General features: G+C 35.8%; 1 protein-coding gene across 2 annotated transcripts in view; it reads right to left on the bottom strand.

Annotated features, from left to right (window-relative positions):
- Nucleotides 1–23,122, bottom strand: part of PSD3 (pleckstrin and Sec7 domain containing 3) — a 470,121-nt gene that overhangs the window by 221,339 nt on the left and 225,660 nt on the right. For both annotated transcript variants that reach the window (XM_023515535.1, XM_023515536.1), the window contains exons 5-8: nt 18,058–18,252; nt 17,858–17,938; nt 14,319–14,431; nt 11,175–11,233 (exon numbers count right to left, since the gene is read on the bottom strand). In XM_023515535.1, the coding sequence (XP_023371303.1) occupies nt 11,175–11,233; nt 14,319–14,431; nt 17,858–17,938; nt 18,058–18,252 (448 nt within the window). The remainder of the gene's footprint in view (nt 1–11,174; nt 11,234–14,318; nt 14,432–17,857; nt 17,939–18,057; nt 18,253–23,122) is intronic.

The raw sequence follows: 23,122 nt of genomic DNA, 5'->3' as shown, positions 1-23,122 counted from the left end.
CACAGCTCACAGCATCCTCCAACTCCTGGGATTAGGCAATTCTCTTGCCTCAGCCTCCTGAGTAGCTGGGACTACAGGTGCCCGCCACAACACCTGGCTATTTTTTGTTGCAGTTGGCCTGGGGGTGGGGTGGGTGGGTTCAAATCTACCACCCTCGGTAAATGGGGCCAGTGCCCTACTCACGGAGCCACAGGTGCCACCTGCTTTCTCACCTTTCTTAGGCTTCATAGAACTGAAGAAATTTAGGGGTGTCCTCTGGACTAGGCTTTGTTTAAAGGGAATATTATGGCTGGTTTGATCTTCTATTGGGCCAAACTTGCTCCATATCACCAATAAGCTGCTTCCCTTTATCATCCACCTGTTCACTGGAGTAGCACTTCTAGTTTCCTTCAACAAATTTTCCTTTGCATTCACAACTAGGCTGTTTGGCACAAGATATACCTTCCTGGCATATCATGGCTTTCAACACGCCTTCCCCATTAAGCTTGAATCATAGCTTTTGATTTAAAGTGAGACAGAAGACTTTTCCTTACACTTGAAAGCTTAAAGGCCATTGTAGAATTGCTAAATGGCCTAATTACAGTGTTGTCTCCCATCCAAGTACTAACTAGGACCAACTCTGCTTAGCTTCCCAAGTCAGACAAGATTAGGGATGTTCAAGGTGGCATGGCCATAGACTTCATTTCAATATTGTTCTATTTTAGAGAATAAGAAAGAGGAGACAAAGACAGGGAATGGCTGGTCAGTGGAGTAGTCAGAACACACGCATTTTTTAAGTTTGTTGTCTTACATGGGCACAGTTCATGGTACCCCAAAATAATTATAATAGTAATATCAACAATCACAGATCACCATAATAGATATAACAATAATGAAAAAGTCCGAAATATTGTGAGAATTACCAAAATGTTACATGCTTTTGTAAAAATGGCACAAATAAATCTTCTTAACAAAATGGCGCAAATAAATCTTCTCAATTGTTATAAACCTTCAATTTGTTTAACACACACGCATATAAAAAACCCCAAAATGCAGTTATCTGTAAAGTACAATAAAGCAAAAGCATGATAAAATGAGATATGCCTATACTTAAAACTTAACAATAAAATAATTTAGATGATAACTGGAAGAAGAGATACTAATTTTGCAAAATTCTCTTGAGAGATTCATGAACAAGATTTTTAAACACTACTATTTCAAAAATGCTTATTCAGGATAGGGGACAGTGGCTCATGCCTGTAATCCTAGGACTCTGGGAAGCCAAGGCAGGTAGATCACCTGAGCTAGAGAGAGATCCTGCCTCTAAAAAAAAAAAATAGCTCGGTGTTATGGCCGGTGCCTGTAGTCCCAGCTACTTGGGAGGTTAAAGCAAAAGAATCACTTGAGCCAAGGAGTCTTAGGTTGCTGTGAGCTATGACACCATGGCATCCTACCAGGGGCAACAAAGTGAGACCCTGTCTCAATAAATAAATAAATAAATAAATAATAAAAAAATTAAAAAAATGCTTTTTCAAGACACCATGAATTTCTAATGTAAGGTGTAAATGAAACTTTCATCAGTTAAGTACCAATTGCCATATTTTATAACATTAAAACGATGATACGGTCTGGAGTAATTTTTGTTTATGAAATCATACTTCATCCCAAATTTAGATTTACTTTAATTGCTTATTTGGTATTACCTTCTGTGTACTTTTAACAGTGGCCACACTATTACCTACACTGATACAAAGATACCAATCTGACTCACAGAGACTTTGAAGCAACAATTAGGAAAACAGCAATTAGGTGGAGAAAATGGCTATATACATATATACCAATTCAATAACTTTGAGTCCTACGCTGTAAAGAAGCATTAGTGTAACTAGCCAATACACTGTGCCTTGATTTGCTTTATCAATGCAGGGAATAATATAACCAAGAGACACAGCTTTTTACATGTCCACGATGTCCAATAATTTCTTGAATACTTGACTAGCTGGAGTTGTTTTTAATCTGTTATTTATTGTTCTCCTCTGACGCATAGGTAATTCTTTTGGGTAAAATTCAAGAAATTCAGAAAAGATGAAAGGGGTGAGATCAGTCCCTGTTGCTTCTTCCTGTCGTATGTATTTAAAGACGTTCCTTCACTTGTAGGCTTTTCTATCATTTCAACAGGGAATAAAAGTAAAATGAATTGAAGTATTAACAAAATGCCCCTTATGATGCCTGGATTTTTTTTTCTGTGTCATACACCAAGCTGTATCCATGCCTTGAAATATTACTCAAGCAAACATTATCCACTGGAAAAAAGCTACCTCTTATCTTTGATTTTGAATCTTAAGGATTCATAGGTATTAAGGAGAACCTTATACATTGTCATAGTTCTCTTCATTTCCTTTCCAAACTTCATTTGAATTCAAAATTCAATTTGAATTCCAAAATTCATAATTTTTTTTTTTTTGAGACAGAGCCTCAAGCTGTTCCCCTGGGTAGAGTGCCATGGCTTCACTGCTCACAGCAACCTCCAACTCCTGGGCTCAAGCGAGTCTCCTGCCTCAGCCTCCCAAGTAGCTGGGACCACAGGCACCCGCCACAATGCCTGGCTATTTTTTGGTTGCAGCCATTATTGTTGTTTGGCGGGTCCAGGTTGGATTCGAACCTGCCACCTTAGGTGTATGTGGCTCACGTCTTAGCCGCTTGAGCCACAGGCGCCAAGCCTAATTCATAATTTTGAGTAAAGGTAGGCCTGCTTCTCTGAACCAAATGATGGCCATGAATGAGCTTTCATAGTGCTTTCTGATAGTCTAAGTTCTTCCTAGTAAGTCAGTAAAGCACAGGGATTTCAAAAGGCCTCCTGACGTAGAGAGAGGGATAGAAATAGGCCCTTGAATCTGTGCAATATTTTTAATCAAAACTGAGAAGTTATACTAAATATGAATCTCCGGATCATTACCTTTAAAATCAGGTGGCATTTTAATCAAACTTAAAATGATTATAAATAAAAATGCAAAATCTACAAAAAAATCAGAATTCAATTTGAAACTCTAAAATATTAGATAGGCCAAATCCTTAAATGTTTAGCTAATTAAGGTGTTATCCTTAATGAGAGAAAATATCAAAAACTCAAATCATCCTATATTAAAGGTTCACATCTCCCTCCCCCCCCCCAATTTAAGGCTATTCTCTGTACTGACAAATATTACAATTCTCAAATGTATTTTCTTATCATAAAAAGAACCATTTTCTCCATTTATTTCCTTTTAAAGATACATTAAGTGCTATCTAGAGACAAATTCTTTTATAAATTTATTATTTCTAAAAAATTTGACCTGAATATATTTTTAACACATTCCCAGGTAGAATTTTAAGGAAACACAGTTATCCTCAACCTTACCTTATCTATGTTTGGGAGAAGGAGTAAATTATGGCAGATTTTATGGACAAATCTTTAAAATTTCTGTAAAACTCCATGTATGAATTTTTTGGCTTTACAGGCCATATATTCTCTGTTACAACTATTTAAAACTGTCATTATAGTCTGAAAATGTAAACAACTGAATGTGGATATGTTTCAATAAAACTTTATTTACAAAATAGGCCTAAGCTGAATTTTGCCTATGGGTCATAATTTATCTACCCATGGTCTAAAACAGTGGTTCTCAACCTTCCTAATGCTGAGGCCTTTAATACAGTTCCTATGCATCTCGACCCACAGGTTGAGAACCACTGGTCTAAAAGAAAATTGGAAGAAAGTGGTATTGGTATTGAGGACAGATCATGAGTGAGCAAGCAAATAGATTAAGGAATACAATACATCAGGATGCCTAATATCATGTTTTTCTTTTGTTAAAGTTAAGGCATTCTTCTGTTACCCTAATGGAGAAGCAGCTCCTAACTTTTCTGGATATAATGAGCCCCAAAGGGGAAGAGTTAAGAACTGTATTCTTAGCAGGGAAGCTAGAAACCACACAAGCTTCAGTCTAAAACTCAGTATATGTGTGACCAGCTCTTTACTCAGAGTATGACTTTTGTGACAATTGAGGGATATAATCTTCTCAAAAGATCTGATCAATACTTAAAGTCAGTCTGGTGGGTGGGGGCAGTGTTAAGAGGGCCAGCTGTCTCAATTAGGTATTTGCCATGAAAACAGACCACAGCAAACTCTCTGACCTAGAGGTTGAAGAATTAGGCATAGTGGCCCTATTAATTCTTCATTTTTGATAGTGTATGTGGAAGCTTTGTGGAAAACATGCTTTCGGAGAAATAAAGCTCTCACCATCCACTGGCAAAATCTGGCTTCGTGAATGCTGGGATATTAAAAACACAGCAGGCACACTCCTCCCACATGACAATTCCACCTTCTCCAACATGTTACAATAAATGGTGAAAAATCATACAACTGATTTGGTAATTACTTCAGTTATGTAGCTCTGCTAAAAGCTCGTGTTTTGCCTTTGTTTTATATGCTTTGCTACCAAATAAGTTTGATCGTGCTATGCTGCCCTCGGGTGTCTATTTTTATCTATGTAATTAGTGGGCAAAGCAAGATCCTTTGTAAATTTTTACTCCAGGAAACTATAGCTGTGCTAGTAAATGCTCTTTTTCACAAATCCTAAGTACATAGCTCATTTAAGTGTTAAAAGTTCAACCTTTAGGGATATATGAAGTTTTACTGGGATTTATTCCACCTCTCCTGTGATACATTGCCATTGAAAAGGAACCAGAAGTATATAACTGAAAATAGTCGCTTAAGCACAGTGTTTCTCAAAGTGCAGCTCAGAGATCCTGTTCCAGATAGATGTCCACGAAGTCAAAACTATTTTTATAATACTAAAAATATTATTTACTTTTTTCTTTCTTTTTTTTTTTTTTTTTTTGTAGTTCTTGGCTGAGGCTGGGTTTGAACCCACCACCTCCGGTACATAGGGCCAGTACCCTACTCCTTGAGCCACAGGCGCCACCAATATTATTTACTTTTTCACTTCCATTCTCCCATAAATATACAATGGAATTTTCTAGAAGTTATATAACTTGCAATTTATTACAATAGACTAAAATGCATATTAAAATGGAGCCATCTTCTACCAAGCTAAATATTACAGAAACTTATAAAAATTTTAAATGTAATTCTTTTCACTAAATTTTTCACTTGGCAAAGTATAGCTAAATTGTTCATCATGAAAGTATGTTATTCACTTCAGGGGTTTTAACTCACTGAATAAATACTAAATTTTTATATTTTAGTTTCTAATGTGGTAAATATTAACACACAAAGAGTTTGGGAGTGCTCATAATTTAAGAATATAAAGATATCTCGACACCAGAAAGTTTGAGAAGTCGTAAAATAGTTGATTCTATCAGTATTTCATAGAAAACACTTCCTCTAAAATTTAAGATAATGGCACTGAACTCAATACCAAATTACAAACACTTTCCAAAATGACTTTTAACTTTTCATCACAGGATGGATATCAGAAGGGTCAGAGGTGTCGATCACTGTCATGCTCACTTCTCCCCCCCCCCACCGAAAGTCATTTGCAGGAAATAAGAAAGAGCAAAACTGACTTACTTGCTGTTCCCTTATCATCTTTTCCTAATGAACTGTGCAAATGTGAAAATCTCACAATCCCAAGAAGCAAAAAGTCTGTGGTGATTAAATGAGGTATGAATTAGATAATCTGCGGTCTCTAAATGAGCCCTATTGACATGACACACTGATAAAAGCTACCTAAGGAATTTTCCATGTATGAACCTGTTCTAGGAAAAGCAGAATTACATCAAAATATTGGAGGCAGGGGTTGAATGGAAGGAAGGAAAAAAGGAAAGGTGGCTTCCACTTTGAGAGGTCACAGAATCCAATAAAATTGATCAAAACATAATTAAACTTTGTCTTACTTAAATAAGGATTCCTATCAAAATGTAGATGGTCACCAATATGAGAGTGAATTGCAATCTAAAGGTCATTTTAAAATTAAAAACTTTCAGATGATGACATTTTCCTATGAAAACACTGCTACAGATAATTAGGTGCTCAGGCCATCCCACATGTGTTCTTTCCCGGAACAAAAATAGTAACAGAGAAAATGAATTACACACCGCAATAGAAACCCTCCATCTGAGATCTAGGCCTGATGCTTCTGTGAACTTTCAGGACCTCTGAGAAGCTCCAAGGGATAAGAGCCTGGTGGAAGGTCATTGTGGCTGGGAAGCTGCATGTGAGTGAAAAGACAGACATGGCACCAAGCAGGTGGAGGAGAGGACTTCGAGGGAGGAGGTGCTGCTTTAATGGAAATCAAGATGTCACTGGGATCTACACAAGGGTAAAGGCTCAGGGAGAAAAAGGAACACCAAGGATAGATTTCCTGGCAGAGGGCATGGAGGATACACAAGGCAGCACAGACAGGAAGTGGTATCCATGGAGAAGACAGCTGTACAGGAATAGGGGCGGGCAGCATGCAAAACGCACTTAACACAGCTGCCAATTATAATAATGATAACCAGAAATTATAAACACTTAAGGATATTAACTACATATGGTTCAACTTGGGAAGATGAAAATATACAATAGCACAATATGAAGAATTAAAAGCATTAAATCTCCTTGATAACAATTTTCATATAATCATTTTCTATCATTGACAGTAAGTCAAATAGTCATCCACCATTTAAAATTTTAGGTTCGTAGAGAGCAAATCTAAGAATTCACTGTAAAGACTAGAAAAGAAAGAATGAATTCCTATGACCTAACTCAAACTGAACTCCACATATCTCTTTAACATTATTCTGTTTCCAAAACCTACATGTTCTTTTTTCCTTGACTTCTTTCTTTTTCCCTACCAGATTGGTGTATTAGTCTCGGTTTCACTCCTTATCAAATGTACAACCTAAGACTAAAAACACCCTAAAGTCCTGCCACCTATATTAAACTCAGGCCACACAGGGTGATGCTCATCACGCCCCCAGTATCCCAAGGACAAAGTACGTGCAGCAGGTCCACTCCAAGGTGGAAAGAGAGAACCACACACCAGCCTGGTACTCACTGCACATGGGAGACTAGCTCCTACCAATCCAGGGATGCTGGATAAAACTGCTATTAAAAATCTTAAACCCTCCTATAAAAGCTATGAATTAGTTTCAAAGTAGGGTTGTGTACATTAGATACTTTTTCTTCCATTCTTGAGATACTTTGCTAAGAAGAACATTTTCCAATTGGTACAAGTGAATCTTTCTAAAAGCAGAGTATGAATGTCTTAGCTCAATAACTAAGAAAATGACATGAAGGTTATGAACTAGTTTGATGAGAGTATTTCAAAATGTATATGAAAACAGCACACTGTACCCCATGATTGCATTAATGTACATAGTTATGGTATAAGAAATAAAAAAAAAAGAAAAAAAATCTTAAACCACAATGTTAAAAGGTAGATTTTTGTCAACAAATCTTGATGAAAAATAGTGGCTTGGCTATAGTCTCTGACCATGGACTTACATAGCCAGCCACTGGCTTATGTATCTCTTGTGACTTCCTAGTTGTGAAACTGGCCAGCTGACTATCCTCCAGTCTATCTCACTCTTCAAAGCAATTCAACGCTATGTCTAAAACGTCTGCCACCTCCGAATGCCAGCCCTGGTGAGACGTGTCCTGCCCTTGCCTCCTGCCTTCGCCCTGGGTGATCATGCTGCTAGGATGTCTAGATGCTGACTAACTATGATCGAAATATGAGAGAGTTGGCTCCTTGTAGCAAACAGAACACAGTTGAAGATTAGACCAGAAAGGGAATAAGTATAAATTATTCTAACTGGCCAAATCCATGTAATTCATACCATTTCCAATAAAATACACCTATAATGTTTAAACAAACATTATATATATATATATATATCTTTGTCAACAGTTCAAGCAAAATTCAGTACCATTTCTTAGTTCCAATATAGCAAAGAAAGATAAACTCTACAGTTTAATAGAAATGTATCTGTATATACAGCTTAATTTGCATACATGCTTTGTAGATGAAGAGGTATTTTAAGAATAAAAAATGTTACTTAGCCTTTTAGCCACATGATCAAAGCTACAAAATATTTATTTAACAGAATAAAACTTACAGACAAGTAAAAGTAAGATAATGCTACTGCTAAGATCATGATATATTATTCCATTTTTCTTCAAAGCAGGAACTGAAGAGGATTAAGGAACTTCTCCCCCCAAACATTACATACACTTCAGATTGTTATTTACTTAGCCTAATTAGTGAGGTTTAACTATAATCCAATGCGAAATTAAAACACCTCCACAGGTTTTCTACCACACCACCTCAGCTATCTGCTCCTGTGTCTGCAGTTGAACTTGACTAACGAGGTCAGCTTCACCAGCACTACCACAGAGAGACTTGGCTTCCCTGAACATGTCTCATTCACTGCTGAGCCTTACCCAAATGGCATGGAACTTGGAACAGAGCAGACACACAATATTTAAGTGCTTGTTGAATGAGAAAAGACAATTCCAACATGTCACATTGAACTATGAGAAGTATTTATTAGCATATGTTCCATCATGGTATTAGTAAGGAAATTAGCAGGCCAAATCAAGGACCATATCAATGTGCTTTCAGAACATCATTCCTCAGAGTAAAGAGTCACAACGAAGAGCCAAAAGAAGTTAACCTCCCGGGTTACCCCTCCCCTAGCATAAGGCAAGCTCGTCTCCATGCTTCTTAGGAGGAACATGCTGTTATATTGATATTATGATACAATGATAAGGAAGAAAAGGAAAATAGTTCATTAGTTTACCCCCCTAGAGCATTAGTCAGGCATTGAACCAAGTCATGGGTGGTGGTAGCCTAGGCAAACAACATTCAGAACAGGTGAAAAGGGGCAGACAGTAGAAATAATTCACTTTACTTTCTAAGCGTGATTTAGCCTCATAGGGACCATGCTAATATGTCAAACAGACACTGTAACAAAAAATCAGGCAATCATGATGCGAGAGATGCTATATCCAGAATCATGGACGAAAACTTACCACCTAGAAGGAAAATTTTAAAAATGAATCCAGGAGAAAGATAAGAGAAATACATTTTTATAAGGTTAGTTTTTATGATAGCGACCATATATTCAACAGACTTGTAAGAGCATGTATTGTAAATAAAGATCAAGAAAAGTAATATATAAAATCTAAATAGATAACCCTAAGTTAATGAACAATGGGCAAAGCCATAATGCTGGAGAGATTTCATATTATTTATAATTTTCTCCCTCTTATATCTGATTTTGCTATTATAACTAATTGTTCATTATCTATGAGTGGCACAGCTCAAGGTAATATTGAAACCTTTAGTTATATGAACTCTCTTCCATCCCAGTTGTCACAAAGAAGCACACAATGCTTCATCTCATTTCTTCACAATCCCTCAAAAGTTGTGTAAAGATAAGACCTGTGGCTCTGAACCTGGGCTACACACACGGGGGTAGCATGCCTGGACATCAAGCATGCTGAGATATCTGAATAGGAAAATAATTCTCACACCTTTATTTTCTGCTATATTTCAAATTATGGTGGTTAACAAAATACATGTTTATTTGGAAGTGTTATTAAAGGTATATTAACTTTCTAAAAAGCTATCTAGAATTTACTACAAACAAATCCCCCAAATCTGACAACCTCTAGAAGTTCTATGAGATCCCCCAACCTTTAAATAGGAATGGAAATGTCCCTAGATGCCCCCTGCACTGCCATCATTACATATTTTCCACAGTCAACAGATGCCAGATGCACAAATCTCATATGTTGATGGGACTTCAAGATATTTGCTGTGAAGAGGATTTCGCAAGCTGGGAATTTCTGGTTTGGGTGAAGGTTAAATGTGCACAAGGACACTTAAAATTGTCTATTTTGAGCAGAAAGGTTAAGACGTTGGGGACTGGAAGGGTAAGAAAGGGGCAAAGTACACAAAACAGGAACTGAAGAAAGCAGTGGAAACTTGTTTGACTGGTAACAAGCAAAGAGAGGTCAGGACAACTTACCAACTGGTTATCCCCTTAACAAGCTAGATAAAAGTTAGATTCTGATACTCAGTTTAAGACTCACACTGTGGGAAGCACAGTACTTCCATTTCCACTGAGATATGACAGACCAATCACCCAAAAATACTCCCTCAAAGTATCTACATTGTTAGTCTGTAGAATCTGTGAACACACATGCTATATATAAGCCACTGATTTATTCTCAATTCACCCCTTACAAATTGATAAAGGAGCTTCCAATTGTCTAGTACTTTGAGATACATAAAGACAATGTTATAGTTATGGGTCTATCACTATTAATTTCCTCTTTACTTTGCCGATGATAAAAGCCTTTCCCCCCTAATAATCTTATAACCGTGCCTAACTCAATGATCCCACATGGCTCTATTTGGCCTTCTATAAAGAAGAACACTATAGTTTCAAAAGAAGGGAATTACGTGACTAGTAGAACACATATGTATTAGTTCTTTTAATGTAACTTTTAAAATTGCAGCAAATCAAGAGATGATACACTTTTTGATTATATAGAAACCTGATCTTCTCTTTAAAATAAATGGACCTTTTTGTTCTACGCAAGTATTGATTGACTGACATTTAACTAAAACAATCTTATTTTTCTATAACATGAAAAGTTTAAGTAAATGCTAAAATTCCACTTCAGTGGAAGTCCACTTTCAGTGAAAAAGTGGAAGTTCATGTGCCATTATAACTTTAAGTTCATTTTCTATTTTAAATAGAAGATAATTAGGTTATTTTGATATTTCAAGTAGTGAAAGGTGGACTGAGAAGCACAGAAAAGGCTCAGTTCTTAGATTTGCCACTGCATTTAGTGATAACAAAACAGACATTTTCAGAATTTATATTCCCTTTTCATCATTACGTATCAACCATAATTCCAAGAGAAAATGAAAACAAGTAAAAGCTCTGTGTGCCATCTAGTGGAGAAAGAAGGTACAGAACCCTCATATTTGTGCAAAAATAACTCTTTAGTACCTTCAAATTATGTTCCGTGCTAAGATGTAAAATAACAAGTTATTTCGTTTTCCAAAGATCTGTGTTTATTGCCTGATGTGGGAACCATGTAGAGAATGGGAAAAAGGGATGCAGAGAATAAACATATCTGGACACAATGCTCCAGATTCTGTAAGACAGCGTCCCACACCTACACTTACATGGCCATGTAGATCAGTGTTAAGTAGCATTATTGCACAGGTAAGGCAATGGACTCCATCTAAAGAAAGAGACAAGGGCAGAAAGCATTAGTTCACTATTAACTGTTAGATTCCCCCTTCTTATCATTAAGATAGCACTCATCAAGGATCGATGAAAACATGATACCACCCTAGGCACAATCATACTTGTTTGGGGGACAGAAAATGACTCTGAATAAATTATAGGATGCACAGAGTCAGAACATATTGTTGATAAAGTAAGTTGTTACTACCTGTCTGGAGGAAAATTTGACAGTATACATGTAAAGCTTTGAAAACAGTGTCCTGGGACACAACACATCTACTTCGAGGGCTTTACAACTAAGGGCTCAATCAAAGATCCATACAAAGCACACAGATATACACAGAAATACCACTGACAATGGGAGACCCCCCGAAATTAAATTTGACCCCCCCAAACCAATTCTGTTGTGTTGAAGTCACTAAAACGTGGTTCAAGTATTCATGTCTAAATAGAAAGATATTTCCCAATAATTATATGAAAGCCATTATACACAGTATAATTCCATTTAAGTATAAATACATTAAGCAAAATAAACATAATACTGAAAGAGATTATCTCTGGGTATGAGATTATAATTTTTATCTTCTTGTTATTTTTCTCAATTTTCTATAACAATATGAGAATGAAAAAAAATTCTGGGAGGAAAGTTGATTAAGAAAGTAGATAAAGTAAACCAAGATTTAAGTTTACTATTGTTTACTGTTTGGGTATTATTTTTCTGGCTTTAAATACATAGGCAGAAGTAGTTCTTTCTTGCCATTCTTTTTTTGTTTGTCTTTTAGAGATGGGGTCTTACTATGTTGCCCTGGCTGTTGTGCAGTGGCTGGCTATTCATAGGTGTGATGAGAGAAAATTACAGCTTTGCACTGCTAGGCTCAACTGATCCTCCTACCTCAGGCTCCCACATAGCTGTGACTACAGGCATCTCCCAGAGTGCTGGTCTTCATGCCATTCTTTAAAAGCAGATTTAGGTTGAATGGTTTTGTCTAGGATACTATGGACCAGACCAAAGTAAAATATTGAAATATTCTTGAACATTTAAAAACTAAACATTCAGGGGAAAATGTTGCCCAAGCCAGAGGATAGTTTCTACTTAAATAAATGGCAACACTATTTCTTACTTTATATGGGAAAAGAAAAAGCATGAGGAGTGAAGCTTCCCATTTCCGAACATTAGAATTTGTTGTTCTCCTTATATTTTCCCTACTAATTCCCAAATCAAGTACAGTAGACAATGATACTTTCAGAGGCAGTAAAAATCTTATCAATTTTATGCTGAATGTACAGAAAGGCCTAATTACTGAATGCATAAATTAAAGACAGCCTATTTTTAAAAGTGTAAGTTTTTTAGCATAGTATGTGATTTCTGTTATCAATGTCTCTAGATAGGTGCTACTACTCACCTACAAATATATTCATGCTAGTTCCATTTGATTATGCTATGTGTTACAAATTCTACATACATTTAAAACACATTCCTGATAAGCATTTGTATAACTCAAGCAGCCAACTCTCAAATATGCATATCAAGAACCAATTCCTTATTTTTGGCAGAAATGTCAACATGTTCTTAGATTTGAAGAAGGTTCTGGTAAAAACCACTCTCTTCTATCTCTTTCATTCTCTGCTGAATGGTGAAGGTGATAGAGATAGTAAATAACTGGTCCAAATTGCACCAGTTTACAAATAGAAATACGACCTTAATAATCAGATGATGAATTAACTGTTGCTACAGCCTGGAGGATGAAGGGAAGGTACGTAAACAGACTTCAGTTATCCCAGTTAATAATGAAGTCAGGAGATAATTGCATTTCTCATACATCTAATATCAGTGATTTATTCCAGAATTTGTAAGTTTATGAAGATTTTTCTAATCTTTTTTTCTAAGATTTGCTTGACTTCAAACTCTTAAAAACTTTGTTTTGTTGTGGGAATTGTAATGGAGGTCATAAGGCAGGTCAACAGTTAAGTAATTTACAATTAAATAGTTTACTATGTAAAAATGGTACAAAAAACACACAGTTGATTACAATCATAGGTGCAAGTCAGTGGTCAGTGTTATTATCAAACAAAAGCATCACAGACGTAGCACAACTTCCAGAGAGATTTGTAAAAGTTTCCAAAACTAATTATGAACACAAGCAGATATCCACTTTCATCAAGAAGTATACAGGCCAAAGGTGTAAGAAGAAGAAATAAGAAAACTATAAGTTTTCACTTATTATAATGCATTTTGCACAGAAAAATCTCAGAATGGCAAAGCATAAACAATCTAAAGAAACTATACTTTCACACTATGGAACTGAAGAACAGATTAAAAATAAAAGAGTAAAGACTATCATGCTGTTATTAAACATTATGCTTTTAAAGAATACTTAATGGCTGGGTGGCACCTGTGGCTCAGTGAGTAGGGTGCCAGCCCCATATACCAAGAGTAGTAGGTTCAAATCTGACCCTGGCCAAACCGCAACAACAACAACAAAAATAGCTGGGCATTGTGGTGTGCACTTGTAGTCCCAGCTACTTGGGAGGCTAAGGTAAGGGAATCATGCCTAAGCCCAAGAGCTAGAGGTTGCTGTGAGCTGTGAGGCCACAGTACTCTACCAAGAGCGATAATGTGAGACTCTCTCTCTCTCTCTTTTTTTTTTTTTGTTGAACCCACCACCTCTGGCATATGGGGCCAGCACCTTACTCCTTTGAGCCACAGGTGCCGCTCCGGAGACTCTGTCTCTTAAAAAAACAAGAAAACTTAATGGCATAAGAAAATGAACAAATAATGAAATTAAAAGTAGGAAAATAAAAACTTTAATAATTCTAATGTGACATTAAATATTAGACAAACAGACTAGAAGGCAGTAAGTCAAAGTGTTAAATAGTTATATTCAAGTAATGAGTTATATTCAAGTAATATATCAAGTAATTATATTCAAGTAAGTTATATTCAAGTAAGTAATATTATTCAAGTAATATTCAAATTGGATGATTTTTATTTTTTTTCTGCACATTTGTAAAATGTAATTTTCACGAGAAGGAAAATTATTATTATAGGAAAGATATTGAAGAACTTATGTTCAGATTACCTTGTGAAGCAATGGTATCTGGATTGCAATAAAAATATCTATTTGAAAAGTGTATTAAAACTCTCTCTCGTTCTTGAGTTTCTCCCGCAAGAGAAAATGCTTTAAAGAAATACCTAAAAAAGAATTAAGGAGAAAAAAGTGAAATTTTCGAAAATTTAAATCACACTATGTTCGAACAGTTAAGTTATATAAACATGAGATGAATGGTATGAAGATATATAGTTATCTTAAAAAAATCACTCCCTGGATGGTCATTTACTATATTATATGTAATATAATATATTATATATTTATAATCACTATAAATATATACTGGTATTTAAATTCTATAAAATATCAATATAAAAGATGACAGGGTGGTAACAGTGGTGGTCAATACATCAAGAAAGCCTTGGAGACCCAGTGTAGTAGCTCATACCTATAATCCTAACACTCTGGGAGACCAAGGAGGGTGGACTGCTAGAGCTCAGGAGTTCAAGACCAGCCTGAGCAAGAGCAAGACCCCAGCTCTACCACAAATAGAAAAACTAGCCAGGTGTGGCGGGGGAGCCTGAACTCCCAGCTACTGGGAAGGCTAAGGCATGAGGGTCTCTTGAGCCTAAGAATTTGAGGTTGCTGTGAGCTATGACGCCATGGGGCTTTACCCAGGGTAACAAGCTTTGGAAAGGTAGGTAATTACCCATTATGATTAAGTATCAAGTAGTCAATTTTAAAAGGTCAATAAAAATCCCCCAAACCACTTATGACTCAAGGCATAATCATACATGGGCCATGTTTTAAAACTCTATGCACATCAGTATTCTTTTCTTGTTTTGTTACAAGTTTGTAATCTCCACTAGTCACTCCACTGCCAAAATTACAGTTGCAATGTCATGTGCATGGCAGACTTTTGTTAATTTAATCACTTTTATTACTATTATATGAGGAGGAAATTGAATGATAAAACCCTAGTTTATTCTTTAAATTATGAAATAATTGATATACTAAACTTTCAAAAATCAGAAATATGCCTAGAGCCACATACTAATTAAACCAGTCAATGAGAGTATGGTTTATTATAGATTGATCCAGATGACCCTCACTTGATAACATAGATGCATTTTCCTAAATATGAGATGGGAAGAAAAAATATCCAAAATATCTTAAGAATTATTAATATATACATATGCACACATATGCACACTAAACCATATTTCCATGAAAATTTTGCTTTTTTCCTTATTATAGATTTAGTTTATTAACCTAAATTATATTGATTAAACTTTAATTTTCCATAACTTTAATAAACTACATCAGAATGCAAAGCAAAAATGTAGACCTTTTCTATACCCTTACCTGCTTTTATTAGAAAATTTCTGAGTGCCCTTGATATAGGAATGAGCCACAGAATAAATCGCTATAGTACATTCTGATCTAAACATTGTCAGTTTCCTAACTTGTAGAATTAAAGGGTTGCATTATAAGGTCTCAGAATTCTTCTAAGCTCCAACATTTTATAGTCTGTGAGACCGAAAGATGACTGGGTTTTATCTTCTGCTGCTGGTAGAAATTGGCCATACAATATAATGTGAAAAGGATCCCTATGTTTTAGACATCTTCATGTGAAAAGGTCAGCAAAAAGTAGAGAATGTTGGGAAACAATTTTACAGACAGATCCCTTCCACTGGTTATTATATCCATTCTTATTCCACTCAAGAGTTAATTCCAAAGTACAGTCTTAAAAGACAATTTGGCTACAGTAAGCAAACACATCAGAAAACATTCCATTATTCAACAGTCTATAAACTGTTCCTCTTTAAACAACTGAGCATTCATGGAAGAAAAAGTATCCAATGTACTCAGTCCTACTATGAAACTAATTTATAGCTTTCATATGAAAGTTATAACCCAATTACAGCCCAAGAATATGGGGAAAGGGGAGAGCAAGAGGAGGGGTAGGGAAGGGGGGAGGATGGGTTGAAGGAAGGTGATTGTGGGACCACACCTACGGTGCATCTTACAGGGGTACATGTGAAACTTACTAAATGTAGAATATAAATGTCTTAACACAATAAGTAAGAAAATGCCATGAAGGCTATGATAACCAGTTTGATGAAAACATTTCAAATTGTATATAAAACCAGCACACTGTACCCCATGACTGTATTAATGTACACAGCTATGATTTAATAAAAATTAAAAAAATAGCATTTAAAAGACTAGTATTCCTTCAATAAAATATACCACCAGTTATATACATACCAAAAAACAAAAAACAAAACAACTGATCATTCAAAACCCAAATTCACTAGCGAAAAGAACTAAAAGCAGGGTCTCAAATATATTTGCACACCCATGTTCATAGCAGCTTTAGTCCCAACAGCTAAAACTTGGAACTGTCCATGGATGGAAGAATGGATAAGCAAATGGCGGTACAGCCACATAATGGAATATTAATTTATCCTTAAAAAGGAAAAAAATCTGCAATATGCTATATCATGGATAAACCTTGAGGGCTCTCTAAGTGAAATAAGCCAGTCACAAAAAGGCAAATATTATGATTCCATGTCCATGAGGTACTAGGAATAGCCAAAATCACTGAAATCAAAAGCAGAATGGTTGTTGCCAGGGGCTGGGTGGAAAGGGGAAGGGGGAAGTGCTGTCTAATGAGCACAGAGTTTCAGTTCTATAAGATGAAGAGTTACAGAGATGGGTGGTGGTGGTGGTTGCACAACATTGCAGATGTATTGCGGATGTATTTAATGCCACTGTATACTTTAAGATGGCTGAGATGGTAAATTTTATGTTATACATATGTTACCACAATGAAAAAAAATTGAAAAACAGAAAAGTTCCCCCAGATTCCATTTTGTTCTGCAGCTTTGCTTTGCCACCATTCTTTACTGTGCCATCTGGACTTGGGCTTACCATTAGAGGCAGATTATCCGTTCCCATGTAATTTCGCCAAAACAATAACTTTCTTATTCTCTTCTATGTTTAACATCTATAATATAATCTGAACTAAGTTCACAAAGTACAGCACGTGCATCCCAAATCCAAACCTTTTTTTTAAAATATGTGATTTATTAGTGATTAATCCTTTTTCTTTCTTTTTTTTTTTTTTTTTTTTTGCAGTTTTTGGCCAGGGCCAGGTTTGAACCCACCACCTCCAGTGTATGGGGCCGGCACCCTACTCCATGAGCCATAGGCACTGCCCCCCAAATTGAAAACATTTTAAAAGAAAATGGTCATTGCAACATTTCAGATTTCACATTTTTAGACTTGGAAATCCCAAATCCAAAACATTTCTGGTCCTAAGCATTTCAGATAAGGAACATTCAACTTTTTTTTTTTTTTGTCGGGGCTTGGTTTGAACCCGTCACCTCTGGCATATGGAGCCAGTCCCTATTCCTTTGAGCCACAGGGACATTCAACTTCTAACTTTCAAAAAAAAAAAAAAAGAAAGAAAAAAGAAAAAAAATTTTAGGTACAGCACATTACTTCCTCCAAAAATTAATCATCTGGAGGCAATGAAGAGTAGAAGTAATGTTTAATCATACCTGAGAGACTGATCCAGCGTCATTCCTGTAAAATCAAAAAACTTCAGATATTCTTCTGCAACCAGTTTGCTAAATTCATTGCTATAAATTAATAAAATAGAATAGCCTTGGTTATTGAAATGGACAACATGGAAATAAACAAAAACACCCCCCATACAAAACAAAATAAAAGTCAGACAACAGTCTTGGGTCAGACATACTTCTTGCCTAGGTGTTTTGCGACATCCGATCTTTTGAATCTGTCTAGTTGGTAAAGGCGTTTGGCCAACCTTTTGGCTGCATCCACGTTGCTGCTGGTACCGTTACTGAGGCTTTCCGAGGTCTCCTTTTCCACCAGTTCAGTGCTCCCCATTTCAGAAAGAGACTCCAAGTGAGTTGTTTTCATCCCAGCATTGCTATGAGAGTTAATAAAAAAGGAAAACACAATAATAGAAGAGATTTTTCTTATATGGCCAAGAGGAAATGTCTGGTGAAATGATCATGATATTGTCTGTCCAAACACATGAAAACTTTATGGTGACACATTCATACAAATTATTTCCAGCTAGTAAATTTCAAAGGACTATGAAAATAATTGCCTAAACCCATGATAAGTCTCAGATCTTTATATTTTGGTCTCAGATCTTTATATTTTTTGAAGTATTAAAGACTTCATAGAGCTCTTGTTTATGTGGCTTATATATATCTCATGATGCTTACCCTATTAGTTCTTAAAACAGAAAAAATTAAATACTTATAAAGTCATGTAATAAATCCATCATATAATTTAAATACTATATTTTCTTAAATATAATGGTATTTTCCCAAACAACAAAATTTAGCAAGACTAGCAACAGTGTTTTATAGTTTTTACAAACTTCTTTAATGGCTGACTTAACAGAAGACAGCTGGATTCTCAGAGCCACTTCCACACTCAATATTGCTGTGGGCGAAGTATATTAAGAAAATCTGGTGTCACACAGCTATTTAACTAGAAAAAATGAGGAATGTTTCAATTCCCTTCCTGGATAATTATAAATATTCTTTTTTAGTACCTTGTTAAGACAAGTGGTAGTTTTAAAAAAGTTAGTTGCAACGTAGAATCTAAATTCATGTCAATGAACTTCTATACTCTTAAGATCTAATACTTTGAATACATCTTTTACTAATTAATACTTAAGATCTAATACTTTGAATATATCTTTTACTCGGGCTTGATTTTGTATCACACACTGGTCCTTGGCAAAATATTTTCTGACACGTTTCATTGTATAATTGTAAAATTACATGTTTCATTGTATAATATAAAAAAACCACCTTAATGTCAGTATTAGGAAGCTGTCAAACATTCGGTGCCAGATATGAGCTTTCCAAAATCCTAATTCTTGGCCAAAAGTAACTTTAATCACTGGCTATATCAACACTGTCCATTTTCTCTAAAGCAATAGGCTTATTCTAGTCATTCTTAAGAAAATGTCTGCCAATCACCACAGTTTGTCAGCCATTTTCGCAAGGAAAAATGACTTTCTGTGAAAAAAAAGTGACTAGCTCATAATCACCAACCCAAATGACATGAATATGCTTTTCCTAGAATTAGCCATCAGGAGCAGGACCGCCTTGTTGCCATGTCATCACACATGAAACTCAAGTCTTGAGATGTAATACAATTAGTCTGTACTGGCTTCATCAAGGACACTTTTAGGTGAAACTCGTCTTTGTTTTTTCCCTTGGAACAAGGAAGTGGAGAGCACAGTGATGGCTAGATCAGCTTAGTGCCACTGCCTGGATTTCTGGGAAGGCCCCTTCTATTGCTTTCACACTATACAGTATCAACAGGGAGAAAGAAAATAATGTTATCGTACTAAGTAGTAAATAACTCTGACCTGACACACCCACTGCAGGGAGGAAGCCTCACATTGAGAACCTTTGCTCTAGACAGGAAACAAACTATATCCCGAGCCAGCTCTGGGGCATCAGAGCCTCATGTATCCATAACACTAAAACCAACGAGGAGAAATTAATTTCCAAAGCTTTTTAACTAACAAAGACATGCTCATGATAAAATACTGTGCGGAGAAGGTCTTCTGATAGATGAACAGAACCTTCTCTAAAGAAGACAGATAAATGGGTAGTAAACATATGAGAAAATGCTTAGCATCCCTCATTATTAGAGAAATGCAAATTAAAACCACCCTGAGATAATCATCTAACCCCAGCGAAAACGGCCTATATCACAAAATCTCAAAACTGCACAGGCTGCCGCGGATGTGGAAAGAAAGGAACACTTTTACACTGCTGGGGGGACTGCAAACTAATACAACCTTTTTGGAAGGAAGTATGGAGAAACCTCAAAGAACTCAACCTAGACCTCCCTTTTGATCTTGCAATCCCATTACTGGGAATCTATCCAGAAGGGGGAAAAAAAACCCTTTTATTATAAAGACATTTGTACTGACTATTTATCGCAGCTCAATTTATAATCACTAAAATCTGGAAACAGCCTAAATGCCCCTCAACTCGGGAATGGAATGGCAAGCTGTGGTATATGTATTCGATGTATACCATCGAATACTATTCAGCCATTTAAAAAAATGGAAATTCTGCAGCATTTGTATAACCTGGACGGAGGTGGAACACATTATTCTTAGTGAAGCATCTCAGGAATGGAGAAGCATGAATCCTATGTATTCAACTTTGATATGAGGACAATTAGTGACAATTAATGACATGGTGGGGGGAGTGCAGGAAAGGGAGAGCAGACAGAGAGAGAAAGAAGGAGGGGTTAAGGGAAAGGAAAAGAAAAAAATAAATAAAATAGTGACTAATTCTCATATAAATTGGATTTAATTTTGACCAAAGTCCATTATTTGAACAATAATTTTTAATTCAACTTGTTCATATGTTGTTAAGGATATTGCATCCTCATTTATACGTGAAATATGTTTGTAATTTCCCCTTTATAATAATATATTTTTTCCAATTTTAATATCAGGTATATCCAGATGAAGTAGAATGATTTTAAAGTATTTCTTCTTTTTCTATTGTCTATAAGATTTGGTATAATCTGTTTTTTGAAATTATCTTCTATTTTTATTTATAAATATTAGTTGTCTATTTATTGAGACTTTGGGAAAAAAAAAAGTTAACTGATGACTGCATACTGAACCTCACAGTCAAACGTTACTTTTTTTGCATTATTATTATTATTGCTCAATATTTCGTTGCAGCAACCATCTGATTTCTTTTCCAGATGTATGTATCTTCATTCGTTCTTTACAAGGTTTTTGTTTCTAGGCCTTATCTTAATTGTTAATTTTAAGCCTCTTTAATTTTATAAAGGTAAAAAGTAGAAACCAAATAAAAACACGTGCATGTATAGAGAAAATTAAAAAAAAAAAAGCCTTCTGATAAACACTGTCAGCCACAGAATCTCAACCAGGGGTATCAGAATTATTCTATAATGAACCAAATTGTAAATATTTGGGGCTTTGAGACCACATAAGGTCCCTGTCACACATGCTGCTTTGTTGTTGTTTTGTTACAATCTTGAGAATCATAAAAGCCATTCCAGGCTGGGCTGAACTAGGCCTGTGCCTGGGAGTCTTTTACTCTATCCCATTGTTCTTTACCATGGCCTGCATCAGAAGGAGAGTAACCATTTATTATTTAAAGTAAGAGTCTCTGAAGAGGGAACAGGAATGACAGAATCATTAAATATGTACTTTAAACTATTACAAAGTAAAAAAAGTATTATCGATACAAAACAGTGCTGCTAATGGGTACTTAATTTCTTTGGGGGATGATGAAAACATTATTAAGATAGATAGTAGTTAGGGCTAAGCAATTTTATATTTTAAAAAGGTAAATGTTATAGTATTTGAGTTATAACTCAAATTGTTATAGTTGTTAAAATCTGAACCTAAGAAAACGCTATGAACTTACTCCTTGCAATAAATGACAAAAACCACGGTAGCAAGAAGGAATACAGTTTTTTAAGCAGAATTTAAAGAACTGCTTAGCCTCTATCTTGTCACTCTACTTCAAAATGTCCCATTTCCCACTGATACCCAAGGAAGTGGTGTCCTGGCAGCATCAGTGTCCCTCAGCATCCAGCTGTGGCCACTGCACAGCCACTGGTACAGGTAGCTGCCAGGCCCCGTCCTCCCCAACTGCCACCAGGCTTGAAGAAGTTAACTGTCCCCAGCAACTACTCTCCAAGCCAAGCACATTTAATGGGTGAGTACCCCCAACTGTCCTGAAAAGGAAGCTATCACCGTAGGGAAAAGAGATAAGTTATCCCAGATTATCTCTAGATTCAACTACATCCAAGTATCAACTCACACATTCCCAGAGGAGACCATGGAAGAAGCCAACAGTCCGAAGTAGAGGCCTACTAAACCCAGGCTGGCTTATTTTATTGCAACTGTTAATGATAACACTTCATTTTTGAAAAGTCTAAATCAAATACTAAACCATAGTCCACACCAATGCCAGAACAAGCGTAAACTAGAACTGACCCAGGCAATCCAGGATGGATAGTAACTCTCCTTCAACAATAAGCCACTTTCAATGATTTTCCAACAGCAAATACCCACCAATAGAAATAAATTGCTTCATTAGGATAAAATTTTCAGGAAAATGCATTTACAATGCATTATTTCTGCATGCTAAAGCTTCCCTTGGTGGAGTTAACAATAATAGTCAGCTCTGTGAAGTTCATCCTATCAGAAACTGTGTGTTTATTTAATTACTATCTATAGCATACCCATAGTAAGCAATCTCACAGTATAAATTTCTTTTAGGTAATTCATAATTACTTTGTTTCCCCACAGAAGTGATGGAAATATAAAATATTTACTCCAAGAATTAATAGTTACAATCAAGTAATTTTTATAATTACAAAAAATAAAATCTGTGGAGCTGTGTTCTCATGCATTCTTTTCCGCCATGTGATAATTATTGTATAATAAAAACAAATATCCAAGAAAAAATTTTCTTCTCAATTAAACTGCTCCTTATTGCTTACCACTCAGGGCAAATTCATGGTATGTATTTAATCATTCTGTGCAAGCAGTCTAATTATACCATATACAGTATTAGCTCAATTTTGTTCAGATACAAGAGGCATATCCTAATGAGCACATATTTAAAAATTTTACTGCTCAAACCATTTCTCTTTCTCATTGTACATATTTGCCTCTTCCTCCCACCATCTCGCCTAGTCCAAGTGATTTATCTAAATTTCCTCACATTTACCAGGATGTGCAACAGACTTCTCTGGATCTT

The sequence above is a fragment of the Otolemur garnettii genome, unplaced genomic scaffold, assembly GCF_000181295.1.
Source record: "Otolemur garnettii isolate 467f Iridium unplaced genomic scaffold, OtoGar3 scaffold00074, whole genome shotgun sequence".
In the NCBI taxonomy this organism is placed as follows: domain Eukaryota; kingdom Metazoa; phylum Chordata; class Mammalia; order Primates; family Galagidae; genus Otolemur; species Otolemur garnettii.
Note: the sequence above shows the minus strand (reverse complement) of the source record. Positions and strands in the feature narration are given on the sequence as shown.